We start from the raw sequence: 21,909 nt of genomic DNA, 5'->3' as shown, positions 1-21,909 counted from the left end.
GATTTAAAAACCTGAAAATTATAAAGCGTTGCAACGCGAAACGATTGAATAATTTGGAGAGTTCTGTTGTTGTCGTTTAATTTTGAGAAACTACAAAGATTGCTTATATAAAATATAAAATACGTCCTTCATACATACTTGGCAGGATGGCCGAGCGGTCTAATTGGTTTTTACTTCAGGACTCCGGGGGTCACTGATTCGAGCCCTGATGCGGGCTTCTTTTTTTCCTTTTTTAAATTTGATTCTTGATGTTTTACTGGAGCTTTTTAGATCCAATAGTTACATTTATCAATATAAAGCATTTAATGACAAACTTCAAAACATGCCAAAATCTGTGAAAAGGCCCCTTTAAATATAATCAATATGAACGATGATTTTTTCATCGAACATTAATCAAAGACATAAAAACCAACATTGCATCCAATTGATCTCGGGGTTGTCGGATATAGTTTGGGGATGGGATATGTTCCGGGGCTGGGGAAAAAACCAGGGCTGTACGCAGAAATTTTTGACTGAGGGTGGCCAACTGGGGAAGGTGCAGGAGGGTAATTCCTATCTTTTTTGCACTTTTCAATGTGAATTTTAATGCTTAAAAACTTATTTTGTAATATAAATTTATTGAATATAACAAGTAAATCAGAAACTTCCCGTCTGTTTCTGAAATTCACACCAATTTTTAAAGCATTAGATTTCAGAAATGAATGATGTTTGATGAAGAAGGTAAGCAAATCTTGAAAATCAAAAACCCCATTAAGAAATGTATCATAAAGTATGACTGACATAGTACCTTAATACTGTTTTCTGTTTTAATTCAAACCACTCTAAAGTTTCAAAGTAAATTCCTGATAAAATGTTTATCATCTACTACAGAATTTTACTTTCACCATCATCAGCACAGATAAACCATCAAAATCGTCTAGATCTGCGACATTCGATTGGACCTTGACAATTTGTCTTTAATAACTGTTTTCCGTAAGTTTTTTTACGGAACTATTTAAGATATTGAGCTGGGTTTTTTTGTATGTAAGTCTACCTACATGACCAACAGAAAAAAATATTAAATTTGTTCCGGCCCATTGATATTTGGCAAATTTATGGGCCTTTGACTTATTTTTTTCTATAATTACTTTTTACTGAGTTGTTTTTTCGCCGCACTCTTTTTTTTCAAAACGCTTAAAGATATTGACCTGATATTTGTTTTGTGAGTCTACGTATATGACTTACGGATGAAGTATGACTTTCGTTCCGGTCCATTGATTATTGGGCCTTGGACTAAGACAAAATAATATTGCAGGTTCAAATTAGTGACAATTATCCATATAACCTCTCTAGTTGCTTCAAACATTATTTGTTTTTCACAAATTAAAAACACAATTTTCAGACCTTATACCTCCTGTTTCATGTGATACCATTCGATAGATGAAGACATGTCAACAGTTCCACCTTCACACCACATTTAATCAAATGTCTATTAATATACATTGCTGGATCTGCGATTTACATTTTAAACGTAAGTTTGCGTCTCTGTAATGCGGATAAAGGCCACAATACAATTTCTATACTTTTTCTTTAACGAACACTTCTGATCAAAGCGTGACGTTTGATGCTCCTTAAATCATGTTGAATCTCCCTATTCTTTTCATTGACAGAGGCGGTAACCCCAGTTATGCTCGATTGGTCATTGTCGGCTCGGGTACTACTTACATGTACCGCGGGTACACTTAAGTATACTTACATGTACCCCGGGTACGGTAAATATACTAAGACGTACCCGGGAATTTTAACGCTAAATCGGTCGTTGTCGACTATATTTTTTAAATTAATTATGTTTAAATGTATGTCAATTTTCTGTTAAATTGCCTCTTTATTATCGAGACTCCTTCATAAAAAAATATGTTTATGCAGATATTTTTTAATTGAAGTTTGATTCGTAATTACAGTAATCGATAGCGCGTTTTACCACATCGGATTTTGGGCGGGAATAAAACTTGGGTACAGTCTATTATCGACCGGGTACGTTTAAGTATATTTACCGTACCCGGGGTACATGTAAGTATACTTACATGTACCCGGGGTACATGTAAGTAGTACCCGTGCCGACAATAACCAAATGAGCCCCAGTTATATTTATTTGTATGAGTGTATTGTGCATTTAAGTGGATTTTCTAGTACATTTGTTTTGTATCTCACTGATTGGTAATTATTTCTTGCCATGTATGAAGGACCCCATGTATTACATTTTTTTGCTGCTGACGAAGTTGCAGTTTCCCTTTGTGTTTCTTTTTTGCATATGCAATCTAGTCAAATCAAAAGGCCAGACTATAAATGCTTTTCAAGTTGGTGCTCGGCTTCGGCTGTAAACAAAGCCACAACGCAGAGCCACTGCGATAACATAATGCCAGTGCTTGTTTACCTTGAGCTTTTCAATTTCGTGAAACGATCTTGTTAAGGTACGTACTATTTACAATTTACTTCTGTTTGTTCAGGAACCTATACAAACTTGTATAGGTCCCTGGTTTGGTTGAGCAGTAGGCATACATTAACAGTATACTGAAAGCAATTTACAGCAAAAAAATATATCAACTAAGTTGAAGAGTTCCATATTTTAACCGTGTAAGTCCTTTTCACCTTAAATGACCTTAAACATAACGCCAGCAGACCCAATGAAAAAACTTCATTTATTCCACTGGATTTGGTTGATCTGAGCATAATCCCGCAGAACACGGTCCAGAAACATCACCGCGTCTTTATAGTGCATGATGTAACACTGTTCAGTGTAAGAAATGTCTCCAAAAAGTTGGTAGATCTACAAAAAGTAAAGATCGTTAAAAACAATTCAAACCTAAAAGAGACTTATTCTCATATGTTTTATTTAAAAAATCATAAAAAATAAATAGCAAAAGCAATATGTGGGATAGTTTTAAAAACGTTTATTACAAGGAATGATATTTAATAAAAGTATGCCTGTCCGTGGGGATCAAACCAGGGACCTCTATATATAGACGCTTAGAAAACGCGATACCACTACAGTAAGTATGTTTTCGAGTTGGATTTGTGGCTTTAGCGCAAAAACAGTTAATGGTAATTTACTTTTTTGCTAAATCATCGACGAAAAGCGTTACAAACGCTGTATATTTCTATGATTTCGATGGATGATTATTCAACAACGAATATAAATGTTTTACCATGTTTTGTAGTCAGGAGTATTAATTTTTACTCATTGAATATAATGCGCACATTACTTTTAATCAATTGCCTCTTTTGAAATTGTCATACATTTAAAAAGTACCTTAATATTCGGTATGCCCCCATTGAAACAACCCTTACGTCCACTATGCAAGAAATATTTAAAAAAAGTGGACAACCATAATCAAGATGATACTCTCTAAGTCGAAAATTTTAGTATTCTAAAAGGAGTACTGTCATTGAAGTTCCAATGAATTAACGGATCTAACTAAACTATACTGTAAATAAACACAAATTATTGTGACAATAAAAAATAAGGTTACCGCACCATAAGCAATTTTGCTTTTATTAATAGAAATAGTAAACTTATATTGAGCGTTATACCGTGCCCGAAGTGCAATACTACGTGCGTTAGGCCGTTACATGTACGTATGCATTATACATTTTCATATAACATCATCTTTGCAGTGTGTCGTCGTGCCAAAACATGGGGTCGGTGATCGGCAAAACGATGGAAGAGAACTTCAAGAAACAACAGGAGTTCATGGAGAAAAATCAGGAGGTCATGGTATGTTTTAAATTGTATGATTTAATGTACGATATTAATTGTAACATTTATATGTATTGTATGTACGAATACGAATTATCTGTATGTTTGACAGTCACAGCGTCGCAATTGTTATAATATGGTCCGAATATCATCCGTCATGCGTTCTCATGATCTTTCCAAAGTCACTAAGCACTAGGCACCGAACTCGAGAGGGTCGGTATAAGTCAGTGGCTTTCGATACAATCGAGCTAAATGAAAAAGTTTCACTAAACTATATATGCTACATTTAACTTATATCGGGAAGTTAAAAACTTTCAGAAACTTAGGAAAAAGCATTACCTGTACCGTATATGATCTATCTGTCAATAATTGACGAAAACTACGTGCAACACTATATTTAAAATGAGGTCAGGGATGGCGTTAAAAAGGATTGAATATAACTAAACAAAACCTTTAACTAAAACTGACTCCGACGTAACAATTCTTTTAACTGAGTATTTAGGTGTTTAGTTTTCAGAAGCAGTTAATCGCATTCTTTTTGGACACCACATTGAGTTAGATCCACACCAATACTATACATAGAGTAAGAGAGAACACTTATTATGTGGTTCTTTCTCAATGGAAATGAACCATTTGCTAGCCAATGAGACACAAACACGTATACAAGAATAGACAAACAAGGAGTCACCGTTTTGAAACGGTCAAATCAATGTATTGGGGTTATAAAACCGTTTTAAGGAGCTTCCCAAATGTGTTAACAATAATTAACCTCATAGCATCACAATTTAGATTAATTATCAATAAAGAGAAGACATTTAAATTTACTTCCCATTTACCTAATCAATGGTTGGGTAGAAACCTGATCACCATAATTGTATCTTTTTGAGGCAAATTCAACAAAAACCAAAACAATTACATGTATCAACTACATGATTATCGTCTTTTATCAAAAGCTTCAGAGATATAGCATCATATAGTTACAAAGTCAGGTTATCTTTATGCAATATCAGTTCACAATATAAATCTATTAAATATCTTATCAAGTTAAAGGCAATATAATATCCTTGCCTAATATGCATTAACGCCAGTATAACACCGCTTGAATGGAATTAAAATTGATGCGTATTGTTGAAAAACGTGCATAAGTGAAGTGCACAAAATGTTGTTCTTGTCCTTGATCAGCATGCGAAGTCCGCAGTCAGCACTGACTTATCAATGGCGGCACTTTATGCCTATATACGATGATACATGTATACCAAATATGCTCGTATTGATTGGAAGTATTCTGTAATGGAAAAACCCAACTACTATGTGGGTGGATTAGTCTATAAGAGACTTCTTTGAAACAGGCACGTCATAGGCTGTCCGGTTAGTGCATTGGTTGGTACATGTTCTTCTCACCTAGGCGACCCGGAATCAATCCCCGTTCCCGGACGCATGTGAGCTTGGCAAGTGGTCACTATACCGGAAAGGTGTAGTTTCCTCCTAGTATTCCGGTTGACCCCGACAGCCTAAGACCACTTCAAAATTTCACTCATTTCATAACACAAATTGCAGGAAATTGCAGCCGTTTACAAAATATATTCCAACCTGCGTGAGTCTAGTAATTTAATTTGGTATTAGTGCTTGGACGGTGGACCCAATCTGGCTCCTCACATAACGCAGTCTTAGGCGCGGAAGCACCTCATAAACTTTTCAACACACGGCATGTCATATCTGTTGCAGCTGGATCGGCAGATTCAGATGCAGAACCAGATGCGGGAGCGCCAGGCCGCCATGATGGTCGCGCGCTCACGTGATATGCTCAACTGGTGGGGCGCCTTCTATGTCACTGTAGCGTTTTTTGGCATCGTCGGGTAAAGGCGGCGGTTTGAAGACCTTAAATTTACAGTATCATTTATATTACGCTTTAGGATATTGATTATCTTTTAATTATTATAAAAACACGACAAAACGGTTTTACTTTACGAAATAGGAAAATATATTGACTTCATTATATCCAATACATATCCGATAAGTTTAAGTGAACAAACAAACGTGATGTTTTCAGATTCCTAAAGACGAAGAAGCCAGTCCCGCTGATTCCCCTTTTGCCGTTTTCGTTCATAGTCGGGTACCAGTATGACCTCGCATACGGTAACAAGATGCAGCGATGTAGAGGTGAGGAGATCATAAAATGGTCAAAATATTAATAACTAATGTTTCGCGTACCTATTCTTTTGTTCAGAAAGCGAGTCTACATCGGCCGGCTATCTGTAATCTACCAGAACCAGTTACCGATATTGATTGTAGTATGGACGGTTGATATACGTCGTTCAGCGGTATCTTTTATATGTTGAGCCTAGAGGCATTCTTCTGAGCATTGCTTGCCTGATAGACATTAGGAAAGTATCGGTCTAGCCAGCAGCCATACGTTTGCTAATTATCTGTCCGGCGATGATTCAAATGTCGATCTCTCATTATGATCGACCAATAAAACCTTTTTTAAACAACTATTGCAGTGTGCATGGTTCAGGATAACATTTCTTGAAGAAGGTACCAATGTCAGGTCTGAGCGTTATTGTAATCGAAACGGTCATCAGTTAACGTTTCAAAGTAAATTTATACCTACGGTGGCTAATTTGGCGGGCTTGAAGAGTCGTCAACACATCAGCACTAAAGAATGACAAATACACCCGCCATAACGACAGAACGGGCACCAATACGTCAATAGCGTTATGTTAGGTATTTTGGTCGTTTTGGCTTGTTCGCCTGTTGGCGACTTTCGAACCTTGCCACACGACGCCAATACGAAAGAAATATACATGCATCTATTAGAACGACAAAAAGCCAATTTTGAATTGTGCCGCCCGTTTGTCACTCTGGCGTTTTGTCTTGTTGGCGAAACCCACCGCCACACCAGACAGATATGATAGAACTCAGCCGCTATATAAAACTGTAGGCGACCTTCAAACCCACAGCCACACCAGACAGATATGACAGAACTCGGCCGCTATATAACACTGTAGGCGACCTTTAAACCCACCGCACTAACAGACAGATATGACAGAACTCGGCCGCTATATAACACTGTACGCGACCTTTAAACCCACCGCCACACCAGACAAATATGAAAGAACTCGGCCACTATATAAAACTGTAGGCGACCTTCAAACCCACCGCCACACCAGACAGATATGATAGAACTCAGCCGCTATAACACTGTAGGCGACCTTTAAACCCACCGCTTTAAACCCACCGCCACACCAGACAGATGACAGAACTCGGCCGCTATATAACACTGTAGGCGACCTTTAAACCCAACGCCACAACAGAATATGACAGAATTCAGCCACTACTAGTTTATAAAAATGTTGAATACGAAGAATTAACGGAATATGACACAGCCGACTGCATAATGCATACATGTATATTGGTCTGCTTAAGCCACCTGCATGAATATATATATATTGAAATGGGCACTATATCCACAGCAGTGTCCGCTCTCTAATTCAAATAGTTTTCATCCGATCTTCACCAAACTTGGTCAGAAGTTGTGTCTAGACAATATCTAAGTCAAGTTCGAATATGGGTCATGCCGGGTCAAAAACTAGGTCACGGGGTCTCCAAGTGCATTTCAAGGATTAAGCATGGTGTCTGCTCTCTAATTGAAGTAGTTTTCATCTGATCTTCACCAAATTTAGTCAGATGTTACATCTAAATGATATCTAGTCAAGTTCAAATATGGGTCATGCCGGGTCAATAACTAGGTCTCGAGGTCACTTAGTGCATTTCAAGCATTGAGCATGGTGTCCAAAACCTTCGAACGAGTGTATCTTGTGACAGTTTGGCACTCTTGTTCAAATTAAGTCACAACTTTTTAAGCCTTAAATAAGTTAAGTAGATCTAGGTCACACTTCGGGCTCTTACTAAATGTAGCTACAGTCGCGGACGGGCCGCATATCATTCGATACACGCCTGACGTGATTGAAAGTTGAAATATGTTAATATGTTTTAATTGTGACATCCAATATTAGCATGTGCAATCCGCACAGGCTAATCAGGTAAGACAATGACTTCCTGCTAACGAAAAATACCATATACGAAAGTGTAGCCACTGATTAGCCTGTGTAAACTGCACTGGCTAATGTTGGACGACACTACGCACATGCATTGAATTCCGTTTTTCCAGAGCGCGGCCCAATTTTGATTTTGTGTTCCAGAGGAGGCTGAACGGGTGATGGCGGAGGAGGGGAGTTACATCGAGCTTCCACGTGGTCTCCCCACCGTCCAGTCCATAGATGCCGCCCGGAATCAGTAGACCGTATTCGTGACGTCATTTAAGTTTAGAACCTACATCATAATCATTTAAGCGCATTAAGTTGATGATAAAGTTGATGTCTATTTAAAGGATGCAACATAAAATAAACTCTGAATAGATTTCAAACCCACAACAAATGATGATATGTTGAGGTATTTGAAAGGGATTTGTTCACTTTTTTTTTTGAAAGGGATTTGTTCACACCTTATCAAAACGACAATTTTCAAAAACAAAATGTCATTGATTCAAAAAGGAATGTATACATTATACTCAAACAAGCAAAATAACTTCTGACTAAGTTACATTTTAAAATGTATTTGTGTATTGATCAATAAAAATTATAGCAGAAACCTGTAATAACGACTTAGCTTTTAACTACGAAGTGGGGTTAATGCCTGCGTTTTATAGTGGTAGCGAGTTTATGCTTCTAAAAGTCTCGCTTTCGATCCCCATGGCAGGCAAATTTTGTGTAATCCTTTTCATTGTTATTATAAAAAATATATTCCAAATATAACAGGTTTTTTAGTTAATTTATTTTATATTTGAAAAACACACGATCTTTTGTGAACAGGTCCTTATAAGAATTATACAACATATTGTTCGTCCCCAGTAAATGATACTGACGGGAAGCGTCTCGATATCCTCTCAGTTACATTAATGGACACATGCATTAATTTGACCACAACTGTGTGTGTGTGTGTTTCTGACTGAACTCTGACGATTATATATTTATTGCACACACATGTTTTTATATATAGTTTTTGCATCTAATGTATCTTTAAGATGCCTTTTCATGTGTTTATTTTGAACTGTTTGAGTCTGTGCCATATTTTTTATTGTGTTTATTGAATAAACTATTTTGTTTATGCAGACTTTATATTAAACACATGATGGATTCTTCGTACATAATCCTGATTTACATATGATTTTCGTGCACACATATTAAGAAACTGCAATTTACCACTTATTGAAAAAAAAACATGTAAAATAGCATATCCGTACCTAATGAGAGTATGCGTAGTGTGTATGTATGGCCCCTTATGCGGTCGGTCACTTAGTGATGTCGTCCACCATAAAATATCTTTACCAGATAAAAACAATATTTTCTCTCTGCTTAGTTTAAAGTGTCTTCTGCAGTGTTTTCTTTGCATATAAGTATTGATCAACTAGGCTTTTAAAAGCAATAATAAAATAAAAGAACCTAAAATTGATAAATTCTAAAACTAGCTTACTTCAATATCATAATCCGTCAGTTAAGTTTAGTTTTAACTTTTTTTATTTCAGCTCGATTGCATGAGAGCCGCAGGCTTATGCCGTACCATTTGGGTCAAATGTACAAAAACGCCAAGAGCTAAAAATAGATATCACTGCGGTGATAATTTGTCACTGCGGTAACAATTATGTCACCGCGGGAATATCTTTTTTTTCACTGCGGTAACAATTTTGTCACTGCGGTGACAAATTATGACTCTTGGTATAGATTTATGCCTGCTTTTACATTAATATGTTTGGGTCAGTTTTCAACCAATCATTTTCCCCGTAATAAACCGATATTTTTTTTCAAGAACATATTTAAATATTCAACACTTGGACGTGGAGTTTTTCAAAGTCCAATGATTTTAATTAAAGTGTTCAATATTATGCAAAATACCGATCAAACAAAGATAGATATGGAAAAAAATATACACATGTTTATGTCGCTTCCAAAATCAGAGGCAAGGAAGTTCAGACTTCCAGTTTTCAAAACATAACAGCCCTAAAACAGAGGTTTGGAATTCATTATGCACCTTGCAACCTACATTGATATCATTAATAATTTCATTTGAGACAACAGGTAGAAAAATAACCCAACAATTTTTTTTAATCTGGCGTTTTTTTTGGTAAAGATGCAATGTAAAATGATTTGATATATTCGCCGATTTGCCGTTTTGCAGTTGATTTAGCTCTTATCAAACTCTTTGGGTCAGACAAAGTATCACCGCAGTTACAAATATATCACCGCAGTGATAAATATATTACCGCATTGACAAAATTGTCACCGCGGTGACAATGTTGTCACCGCGATGATATCTATTTTTAGCTGTGGGCGTATATGTACTTTTGACCCCAATGTTCTGTCATATAGGCTTATAGAAACGCTATCGAGTCCGTTCCTGGGTCTATAACCAGTGCTTTGTGTCTGGGGAACGCTCCCCGAGTGGGGATCGCATCCGTGACCTCCCGATCGCTAGGCGGACACCTTTTCCATTACGCCACGGCGAACTTAAATCCGTCATTTTGCAAATATGGAACTAAAATTCTACACCTCGAATGTGCAGCATGCTCTAAAATATTCATTATATGCATCTTTTTACGAGTTAAAAACCTGAATATTAGAAAGCGTTGCAACGCGAAACGATACAATAATTTAGAGAGTTATGTTGTCGTTATATTTTGCGAAACGACGAGGATTGCTTATATCAAGTATAAAACACATCACTCATTGTGTGAGCACGGATGGTCGAGCGGGTTACGCGTTATACTTTTACTCCAGGGATCAGTGGTTCGAGCCCAATTGAGGATTACTTTTTTTCTTTCTTTAATTGTATTCTCGTTTTTTACCGGAGCGTTTTAGATCCAATGTTGACATTCATCAATTTAAGGCATCTCATGACAAACTCTAATACATGCCACAATCTGAAAAAAGGTCACTTTAAAAGGGAAAAGTGTGTTGATTGTCTTGTCCTTCCATCCATGCGTGATTCACACCATACAAGATTATAAATACCGGTAGATATGATTTGTAGATATTTTATTTCTGATTTGTGCATGGTAATCGTCTGTAACCGATGAAAGCGAACCAATAATATAACTTCGTGTAGCACAAGGTGTAACATCTATTACACATAAAATCATATCAAATATATTCATATAACCGTTTCTTCCAGCAGAAATTTGGATGACTACACCAAAGGATATTGAAACAGTTATTGCCTACTGCATTCAAAATTAACATCACATCAGATTAGATGGTTCACGGTGACGTAACGCGGGAAAATTCCACACCGACGACTACATTCGTTAACGATCATTACGCATTGTTTACATTTAATTATTTTGTAAATAATCTTTTATGTTTGAAATAAACCACTGCAAAACATGTTCAATTGATGCTTTTAGTTATATTATCATATAAACAGTGGGCATTTCTATTTACAATTTTGTATAAAATAAGACCTATTTTTATGTCTCTTACGTCATGCGGATGTATATTTGGGTGATGTTAGGTCAATGTTATTGTGAATTATAATGGCCACCGTGTCTTTCTTTTTGTGCTGAACAATTTGTCCTGAAACGCATTCTGCGACCATGGGGAACTGTTTGAAAGCCCATAATAACGATGATATTTCTCTTTTACGTGGAAATGAATCTTCAGATGTCCTTGAACAACCAAGCGGACCCCCACCACCGTATCATCACGTATGTTTATTTATGGTGTTCTGTTTATTTTGGTTTTGCTTGACTGGTTTCATTAGCTATATTTTGCGTCTTGACATATATGGCTTATCTTATCTAGTTTATTCCAGATAAGATGACCTTTCTTTATTGTTATAAATTAGATTGTGCATATGTCATTAGATACATCAATGAAACAGATTAGTCTTATGCTTTGTAGGTCAGTCTGTCGGCGACCCCAGTCTGTCTTCCTTGTCTGAAACTTTCTATAGTATAACAGCTGATGCACAAAGGAACTGAGTCATAGCTTTATGTAGTAAGCAGTCTTAGTAAAGTTAAGTCTGTGTGTGTATGTACTTAGAATAGTCGTGACTTTTCTGTTAATTTCACCATGCCTTCTTCATCAAAGTTTTAAATGATAATGTGTAAGACAAACAAAGAACACTGCTTGACAACAAAGACCACAACAGCATGGATTGACATTGGGTTACTAGACTTAACTGATCAAAACCATCAGAATTGCACACAAAATTATTTAAATAATATACATTTAAAGTTTGTTATTAATAAGATTTATTCTGAGTAAAAACGAAAGCATGAAAATGATTTCTTTAGGTTTCTTTGCATTTTAATACAATATTGAAAAAGATTATATTGGGCTCTGCTGGAAATATATTTTTATTTAAAAATGGGAAGATAATGGATTCCAAAATACATGAAATATTGAAGAAACTAGAAATGGCAAGGCAGAGGCCAACGCGTGTTCCCAGCTGCATGTTTGACCCAGGGGGCCCCCCAGGGTTAGTAATGGGGCCATGCATAGTTGAGATTGACCATATCGTCATAAGAAATGTTCTGTATTAATAGGAAGTAAATCAGTGTAGAAATGAAGAAGTTAATGTAAAATAACATAAAACAAGAGATGTGTTTGTCAGAAACACAATGCCCCTTACTGCGTCGCTTTGATTAATAATTTTTTTTTTATCATTTAGCAGGTTCATAAATTACCTCCCTTAAAAGCTTATTACTTCCGTTGGATGTGTTTTTTTTACCTTTGACCTTGACCTTTCACCACTCAAAATGTGCAGCTTCATGAGGTACACATGCATGCCAGATATCAAGTTGCTATCTTCAATATTGCAAAAGATATGGCCAATGTTAAAGTACATTAAATAATGACTGAAAATCTCTGACCCGGCCCTACCCCAACCCCCATAACTTTTGACCCAGTGGTCAGATCAAAATTCCAAATAGTGCAGGGTAGCACATATGCTCATTGACATAGCTACCTAGTGTGTGAGTTTCAAGGTTCTAGTACTTATAGTGTAGGAGGAGATAGTGGCCGGGACAGACAGACAGCGGAGATAACCACAATATCCCCACGCTATTAAAAAAGCGTGGGGATAATAATTATTGGGACATAAAAAACAATGGCTAAGATTTCCAAGGACTTTTTCAAGTAATTAATGTATTACTTTTATTATTGTATTATTTTCTGGATCTGTTTTTTTTATTGCTTAGTAGTATTTTTTGTTGCACTTTTGGTTATTTTTATAAATTTTCAGTTTAACAGAAATTCAAAAAGCTTATGCTAGTAACAGATTTCCAGTTACCATTGTATTCTTTAATTATTATATGATACCTGAAAAATATTGCTTAGCATCCAAAAGGTACATGTATTGGAGGTATTCCATTTTATGATTAAAATAACACACACCCACAAGCAGTTACTATATTGAGTTGGATACCATTCAAAAGCCTACAATCTATTACAAAAGTATGGGTGTAAAAGTATGGGTGTTTTTCAGGAACCCAGTCAGAGGGCTCAGCTGTATTACCCAAGTCCCAATGTGAGTCGCCCAGCCAACCAGCTCACAGAAGAAGAGCAGATCAAGATTGCCAAGCGACTGGGACTTATCAGTCACTTGCCTACTGGCATTTATGATGGTACATCAAAAAAGGGAAAAGAGTAAGCCTTAGTATTTGATATCATGATTGCTGTGATTTACCAGTTGCTACTATAAATTATCAATAATAGCACACAGTTGCATATTCCAAAATCCAATCTATGCACTTATTTTAAGTTTGGGCTTATAGCTGGAGCCAAATGTAAACTTTGAGTGATCTATTTCATTGTGCTTGCAACAGGTCAGTTTTACTCAGTTATATACAGTACTACATCATTTTTAGGACACAGTGCTGTTTATTGCAACTTCCAAAAACAACAACAGTTATAACGTTGTTTGTTTTTTTCAGAAAAATTGTTTCTACAGGGCTTAACATTAACGGTTGTCCTATTGCCCCTGGCAAGTAAAAGTTGGGTCCGGGCAAGTTTTAAGCTTGGCTGTTTTCGGAGATAACCCGAGGTATTGTCATAGCCAGCTCGTCCGCTCTCCGCCGTAGGCGTCATGCTAAAACCTTAACATTGGCTCTAAAATCAAAGTGCTTCCACCTACAACTTTGAAACTTCATATGTAGATGCACCTTGATGAGTTCTACATGCCACACCCATTTTTGGGTCACTAGGTCAAAGGTCAAGGTCACTGTGACCTCTAATATAAAACTTTAACATAGGCTCTAAAGTCAAAGTGCTTCCACCTACAACTTTGAAACTTCATATGTAGATGCACCTTGATGAGTTCTACACGCCACAGCCATTTTTGGGTCACTAGGTCAAAGGTCAAGGTCACAGTGACCTCTAATATAAAACTTGAACATAGGCTCTAAAATCAAAGTGCTTCCACCTACAAATTTGAAACTTCATATGTAGATGCTACTTGATGAGTTCTACACGCCACACCCATTTTTGGGTCACTAGGTCAAAGGTCAAGGTCACTGTAACCTCTAAAAAAAATCTGACAAGCTTTCGCAGCCAAGCGTGGCACCCGTTATGCAATGCTCTTGTTTTATAATCTAGTTGTCCGCCCGGAAGAGTGCAAAAAAGAACAAAGAGAATTTAATTTAGACTTTAATTAGACTTTAATTGCTGTAATCATTTTGTGAAATGTTCAAAAATAAAAAGGGTTTTGTGGTGTATCCTTTCGGTTTATTAAAAAATATGAGGTTTACAGTTGATGTTATATTTCATGTTTGGGCAAGTGGCTTTATGTTCAGGGCAAGAAGATTCAGGGCAAGAAGTACTTGCCCGGTAGGGCAAGTTGGGTTTTCAGTTAATGTTGAGCCCTGATCTAACTTATAAACATATTGTTTATAAAATGAAATATAAAAACTATCATGCCATTATGTATTTCCAGATGTGCGATCTGTATGTGTGACTTTAATGTTGGAGAGAACCTTCGGATTTTACCGTGCATGCATTCTTACCACAAGGAATGCATTGACGACTGGATGATGAGATCTTTTACCTGCCCCTCCTGCATGGAACCAGTTGATGCTGCGTTGTTAACAACATATGAAACCAGTTAATCAGCTCAAGTAATTAGTGTGATCTCTACATGTGTATGCCAACATCAGAGGCAAACAATACACTGGATATGTCATGATGCTATCGGCAGACAATCATTCTGGCTGTCTTGATCAGTTTGACTTCAAATGAGTCTCACCCCAGTATGATATTTAGCGTAAAAATGTTTCTTGCTTATGCAAGATGCTGTGCTAGATAGCAAAAACTTACAAAACTGCTTGCAGGATACTAACAAATAAACATTTTTAACCACCTATTTTATGTTAAGTGCTTTGATGCTTGAGCAATATTTATAACATGTTAGATATATGAAATTGATTATTGTCTCGTACATGTACAAGCAGGGCATTTCTTGTTAAACTCATGCATACTGAAATTTCATATGAAGCAACATGATCTGTTAAAATACTGCTGGCTACTATTGTTCAATTCACACTTTTGTTATACCTGAACCATCTGCAGAGATGGTGATGTGTTCATAATCATTGACAATATGAGAAAGTAAGTCTTATTGTCTACAATTGTACTGACATCTAGACTTAAAATATATTAATTTTACTAAAATCTGGTGTTAAAAATGTGTGGTATTGGAAACAAAATGATTTATATAAAAACAAATTTTAAAATTATATTATTATTATTTTATGATACAACAAAATCATGAGCAATTTATAGGCACACATAATTTTGTTAATAGTCAGTTGATTACTTAGTGTTGTTTTAGCTTTAAACCAGTTTGGGTGACCAGAAATCTTGTGACATTGTCAAAGTTGGGTATTTGAAATCCATCAGCTGTGGATGATATCATATATATGAGACATCATGTGATTGTATTTGTATGCAGAGTTTTTGTAAGCATGTTAACTTTGAAGAAATTTGACAATGTTGTGTTAAAATTTATCACAGTAGTATCATGTGTGTAGTATTAAAATTTGGTTTAAATTACTTTACCACTCACTGTGTTTGAAAAAATATAGGGCTTCACCATAATGTCTTTTTTCCCCTACTTTGCTTAAGATTCATGATATCTAGGATGGCAAATTTAATTTTAATTGATGTGAATTTTCTTTATTTCCTGGAAAGTATCAAGATTGCTTGACAAATAGCTCCAAACTTTGGTGTATCAGTTAAATAACGAAGACCTGTAGTGAAACCAGTTGGGGCAGTAGGGTATATTCCTCCAGTGAGGTGTTTCCAAAATGATGGCCTTGATTTTTGTATTAAAAGAGCCTTTTGGAGCACAATAATAGTGTTTGTCATACACTTGTATTTCTTTTAATGATGTTGATTGGGTGACTGTAACTTAGTGAAATTGTGCTATATTAGTTTTGTTTTAAAATTGCTGCGTCTATATTGTTAAATCAACACAATCGTAGTGTTATTATAGTATAACATGGTCTATGGATTTGCATTTTGTACATTAATTACCCAAATGAATGCAAACTGCTTCAAGGTACAATTTAGATGCATGCCGTAATTACTCAATGTTTTCGGACACTTAAAAATAATAATTTTTTTTCGTGTCCGAAAACTTAGATACGAAAAATATTCACAAAATACAGGTGTCCGAAAACTTAGAGTCGAAAATTGAAGTGTCCGAAAATAGCGTCAATTGTATCAACGACTATTGGTAATAGCGCGCGCTTGTAAAATACCATGCCGTATAGTATAAATTACAGTTATATATGTTTGCACTGCATTTTAAATAATTTTAAATGCTTAATTTATTTGACAGAAAGTTACTACAAGGTTCTACTTTGACCAACGAGTTTAAAAATGAGCATGTGATGTACCGTCGGTACCGATACTCACTAGTAATAGTAGTATGAACCTGTAATTAACGCAATAAAAAAGCAAAATATGAATTCTTTGTTTACTCATTTCCGACAGTTGTTGTCTAACACCTTCCATTGTTCTTAAATTAATTATGGACGAAAACTCGTGTGTCTGAAAATTAAGAGTCAAGAAAAAAAAAATCCTTAAAAAAGAGTGTCCGAAAACTTGTGGTGTCTGAAAACATAGAGTAATTACGGTAGTGCATTCATTGATGACTGTTTTGTGTTAAGAGCATACTCTATGCTAATTCTACTGTCTCATTACTATTTGTGCTATTAGACAAAATGCTAAACTTGTTTGCCTTGAAAGTCATACAACATTGATTAAGACCCTGAAATTTGTTGTCTTTTTATGTCCCCCACTATAGTAGTGGGGGACATATTGTTTTTGCCCTGTCTGTTGGTTGGTCTGTTGGTTGGTTGGTTGGTCTGTTTGCGCCAACTTTAACATTTTGCAATAACTTTTGCTATATTGAATATAGCAACTTGATATTTGGCATGCATGTGTATCTCATGGAGCTGCACATTTTGAGTGGTGAAAGGTCAAGGTCATCCTTCAAGGTCAGAGGTCAAATATATGTGGCCAAAATCGCTCATTTTATGAAAACTTTTGCAATATTGAAGATAGCAACTTGATATTTGGCATGCATGTGTATCTCATGGAGCTGCACATTTTGAGTGGTGAAAGGTCAAGGTCATCCTTCAAGGTCAGAGGTCAAATATATGTGGCCCGAATCGCTTATTTTATGAATACTTTTGCAATCTTGAAGATAGCAACTTGATATTGGGCATGTATGTGTATCTCATGGAGCTGCACATTTTGAGTGGTGAAAGGTCAAGGTCATCCTTCAAGGTCAGAGGTCAATTATATGTGGCCCAAATCGCTTATTTTATGAATACTTTTGCAATATTGAAGATAGCAACTTCATATTTGGCAAGCATGTGTATCTCATGGAGCTGCACATTTTGAGTGGTGAAAGGTCAAGGTCGAGGTCATCCTTCAAGGTCAAATATATGGGTCAAAATTGCTCATGTAATGTCACTTCTGCAATATTGAAGCTAGCAATTTTATATTTGAAATGCATGTGTATCTCATGGAGCTGCACATTTTGAGTGGTGAAGGGTCAAGGTCATCCTTCAAGGTCAAACGTCATATAGGGGGACATTGTGTTTCACAAACGCATCTTGTTTGTAATAATATGCAGATAGTATTTTAGAATTGACAGTGTTTGAAATGTAACTCTTGTAAACATTTGAAAGGATTGTCAAAATAAGTTTTTTGAGCAAACTTCTTCTTGACTTCTCAAGCAATTGACATGAAAACTGTAGTACGTCATCTCTGTCAAGTGTAGAAACCACTTTCTTGCATAATTATCACCTGATTTCTAAGTTGTATTCCCTTCAACCTAGCCATGTGACAAAGTATATTTATTCATATTTGTGACATTTAGTTAAAGTAATTGTTTTTATTTTCTAAATAAATAGTGCCGTTGTCATAACTATACTCACAAGAAACTTTACTTGTTACATTGGTGTTGTTGTTTAATGAAGAAGTTTACAATATGCACTTTTTAATATGTCTGTTTTTCCTTTGTTTTATGTTACTATTTTCTAAAGGTTGTAAATTGTTGAACAGAAATTGTACTGTAGATTTGCCTGATGTTACAAAAACTGTGCCTGGATTTATCACTGAAATGATATGCTGTTGATGTTGTTGAATTGTCTAGTCACAATGAAAGTTGTTGTTGATATTTTTAAAAGTAAGTACAGAACAAAGAAAAGCTGCCTGTTCTAATAATTTAAATTGTTTTGTGTGTTAACATAAATAAGTATATACAATTTGAACTTTGTTTTTATATTCTGAATCAAAAGTTATATGTGAAGTGCCCTGCAACACTGTCAAAGTTATTTGTGTTATGTTCATTTTTTAAAATATTGGATTTCGGTAATGTTCTTAAGACATCTCATTTATTCATTTTACGCAAATAAATTTCTATATTTTCTTTTAAAATCATCATTTTCGTCCTTCGTTTTAAGCCTATTCGTATGAGAATTGTTGAGGGAAATTCGTTTTTGAAAGTTCCGACCAAGTCAAACTTAAGAGACATGTGAGTCCTCTATCATAGAATAATAAAACCTTTTCTTTTTAACTATAATCGTCACTAACGCCTCAAGGTACTGATATTAGCAATGATAGGGGAAAAACCCACACACTTTTACCTGAAAATAAGTGACTGTACTACCCAAAATATTTTCTATGTTAGGAATCTCACATGCTAAGTTCTTTGCCATTATGGAAAAATAACTCAGTACAGTTTATGCATATATGGTATTTGTTGTAGTCCATCATCATTTTTAACACATTTTATTAGATGGCAGATGATGAATCAAGATGTAGCACCAGCAATATGATAATCAGTTTTTTGTTTAAAAACATTTGTTAATAGTCCACAAGGAATGAAACATCTCTGTGAAAATTGTAATGATATAAGCTTGTTATTTTGAATCCTTACTGATAAGTTTAATAATGTATGGAATGTATCAAGATTCTGATATTAGGTGGTCAAATTTGGGTAATACTACCACGGTACATGTAGTTGTACTTCGGCTATAGGTATATCAGTTTTATTGCGACTTGACATGTATTAATAGCACTGAAGTTTGGTTAACTGGCAGTTCTGCTCTTATCCATCACTTCACACTTGATATTTTATGTGTGAAAGATAGCCATAAAATGTTCCATGATTAAAAATTATAGGAGCAGCTTTAAAGTAGAGACACCATGGCCCACACCACTGTTATGTTAGTATGTAATTGTGGTTTACTTTTTAAACGTACTAAACTTAAAAGTATCATTTCAACTGGAATGAAACATGTGCTGTAAAGTTGCACTTTATGCATTTTAATTCATGTTGTTGCAAAAAGAAAAATGCCTGTGTTATTTAATATAATAACACATGAAAACTGTCTGGTTGGTTTGCTAGGGCTTTACCTTGTCTCCAACTTTTTTAAATTAAGAAAATTCATTGTAAACAAGATAGTTGTTCATTTTGTGAAATGAGTACTTGTATTCAGTACATTATCATATCATACACCCGTCCTACATCCTATACACCAAATAATCTAACATCACTTCCATATTGTGCATGATCTTTTATTTCATGAATAGTTTGTGTTCTGCTGTATTGTATTGCTATTTGACGAGCTTTTATATGATTGCATGATTTTATGCTTGTACCTCTGTTGTTATTATTATTATTATTTTTATGTTAATCTGGAATAGAAGACCATTGTTTGCTATCTATATCTAAATGTAAACAGATAATGGTTATAAATGTTTAAAAGAAATTGATCAGTAATTCATAATAATATTTTTGTTTGAAAAGCCAAGTATTTTTTTGGTTGTAAAGGAAGATTGCTTTCATGGCCATATACATATACTGAATACTACCTGCTTAGAAAAGTTCCTCAGTCTCACATGAGCATCTTATTTATATGGAAGTCTGTAAATTTGAAAATTCTCTTGACTAAAATCTTTAATGTAAATGAGCCTAATTGATTTTGTTTCTTAGTTAGGTTTAAGGTGTTGTTTTTCTTGGGTAATTTATTGTTGTTGCTTTGTTTTTGTTTTGTTTTTTTATACACCAAAATGTACATAGTTAAGTAAACTTACATTATTTTGTGTGAGCCTATGGATAAATGGTCAATCACCACCATTCACGACAGTTCTGTTGGCAGCAGAATGGTGCATTTGGATGACCTGTATATCTTGAGGTTTAAACTGGAAACTGTTTTATCTGCCAAACATATCTTCAGTCGATACAAAAGTAATGTTTTATCCTTAAATTAATCTTGCATAAATATGAAAGGAATGTCCTTAAGACTGTTTCTTCCAAATAACACCTCTGAAAGTCTTGCGTGTCGTCTTTTTTGTAGACTGTCAATCCAATGTTGCCATTTCTACCATGCTGGCCTAACATTTGACATGTTTGTGTGCAATGAATAGAATTGATGATAGTTGTTACTGCTTGTGATTGTGTGTATAAACTTTTAAATATTCTTTTATCAAAATAAAATGTTACAAATACTTTTGGGTATTAGCTAATCATTTTAACAAGATGACCTTAATTAATGACCCTTAAGTTCAAGTGGTCCTACAGTAGTCAAGTTTTTGACCTGGTGACCTAATTTAATATTTACTTGGCCTAAATGTGGTCAAGAAAACATTACAACATGTTCAGCATAATTAGGGCCCAATTTGTTCCGATAGGTTTCAGCATAACTGGGTCCCAATTTATTCAATTGTTTATGCAATTTCCCAAGATTTGACCAGGTGGCCTTGTTTTTATGCCCCGGATCGAATGATCAGGGGTATATTGTTTTTGGCCTGTCGTTCTGTCATTGTATGTGTGTGTCTGTCATTTTGAATGGTGAAAGGTCAAGGTCATCCTTCTAGGTCAAAGGTCACATATATGGCTTCAAAGCGGCGCAATAGGGATCATTGTGTTTCTGACAAACACATCTCTTTTTTTACTCTATATTACCAAAATCTGAATTGGCTGAAATATAATAAAAATAAACAACTTGAGTTTGATCAAGATCATAAGTGCGGCTTCTTACATGGTAAAGTATTTTCAGATTTGACCTTGTGACCTACTTTTGACACTTATTGACTCATGGCTATGACCCTGCAGCGCCAAGATGCGAACTTCGTCTTGATGGTGTCAAGATGAACAGTCGGACCAAGTTCCATCAAGAATGAATAAAAATTGTGACCTCTACAGTGGTAACAAGCTAAAAGGTGACCATGATCAGCAAATGGCATTGGACAAAGACTTACCAAAGGCTGACCTTGACCCTCTGGTAACAAAGAGGTGCAGACAACTGGAGTTCTTGATCACTAATTTATTAGAAATTTTCACCGTATTTCAGCCACATAAGACAGGTCATTTAATGTACTCGCTCTTTCCCTACGAATACTGATTACCAAAGAAAAAGAAAAAGGACTTGTGTAAGTAATTGACAAATCCTACTTAAAATAATAGGTACAATTTAGAATGGCAGCACAAATAATTTCATCACCAATTCGAATTCCAACACCGGTTATGAGCCTACGTTTGTAATTGATTATGGAATTTGTAGATCAGCACTCTGTAAAGCTTTATATTATCATATCAGT

General features: G+C 35.4%; 2 protein-coding genes across 2 annotated transcripts; both read left to right on the top strand.

Annotated features, from left to right (window-relative positions):
• The first annotated feature begins 2,333 nt into the window (after positions 1-2,333).
• LOC127862340 (plasminogen receptor (KT)-like) lies at positions 2,334-8,902 on the top strand. The gene is made up of 5 exons (XM_052401424.1): positions 2,334-2,450; positions 3,655-3,754; positions 5,462-5,592; positions 5,787-5,896; positions 7,939-8,902. Exons 2-5 carry the CDS (start codon positions 3,674-3,676, stop codon positions 8,034-8,036), a joined length of 420 nt encoding a protein of 139 aa, XP_052257384.1. The 5' UTR covers positions 2,334-2,450; positions 3,655-3,673; the 3' UTR covers positions 8,037-8,902.
• A 2,389-nt stretch (positions 8,903-11,291) lies between these two features.
• On the top strand, positions 11,292-20,817 carry LOC127862161 (RING finger protein 11-like). The gene is made up of 3 exons (XM_052401163.1): positions 11,292-11,495; positions 13,280-13,440; positions 14,726-20,817. The coding sequence occupies exons 1-3, from the start codon at positions 11,385-11,387 to the stop codon at positions 14,895-14,897; spliced, it is 444 nt and encodes a 147-aa protein (XP_052257123.1). The 5' UTR covers positions 11,292-11,384; the 3' UTR covers positions 14,898-20,817.
• Positions 20,818-21,909: the final 1,092 nt, after the last annotated feature.

This window comes from Dreissena polymorpha, chromosome 16 (genome assembly GCF_020536995.1).
Source record: "Dreissena polymorpha isolate Duluth1 chromosome 16, UMN_Dpol_1.0, whole genome shotgun sequence".
NCBI classification, from domain to species: domain Eukaryota; kingdom Metazoa; phylum Mollusca; class Bivalvia; order Myida; family Dreissenidae; genus Dreissena; species Dreissena polymorpha.
This window is presented reverse-complemented; position numbering and strand designations above follow the sequence as displayed.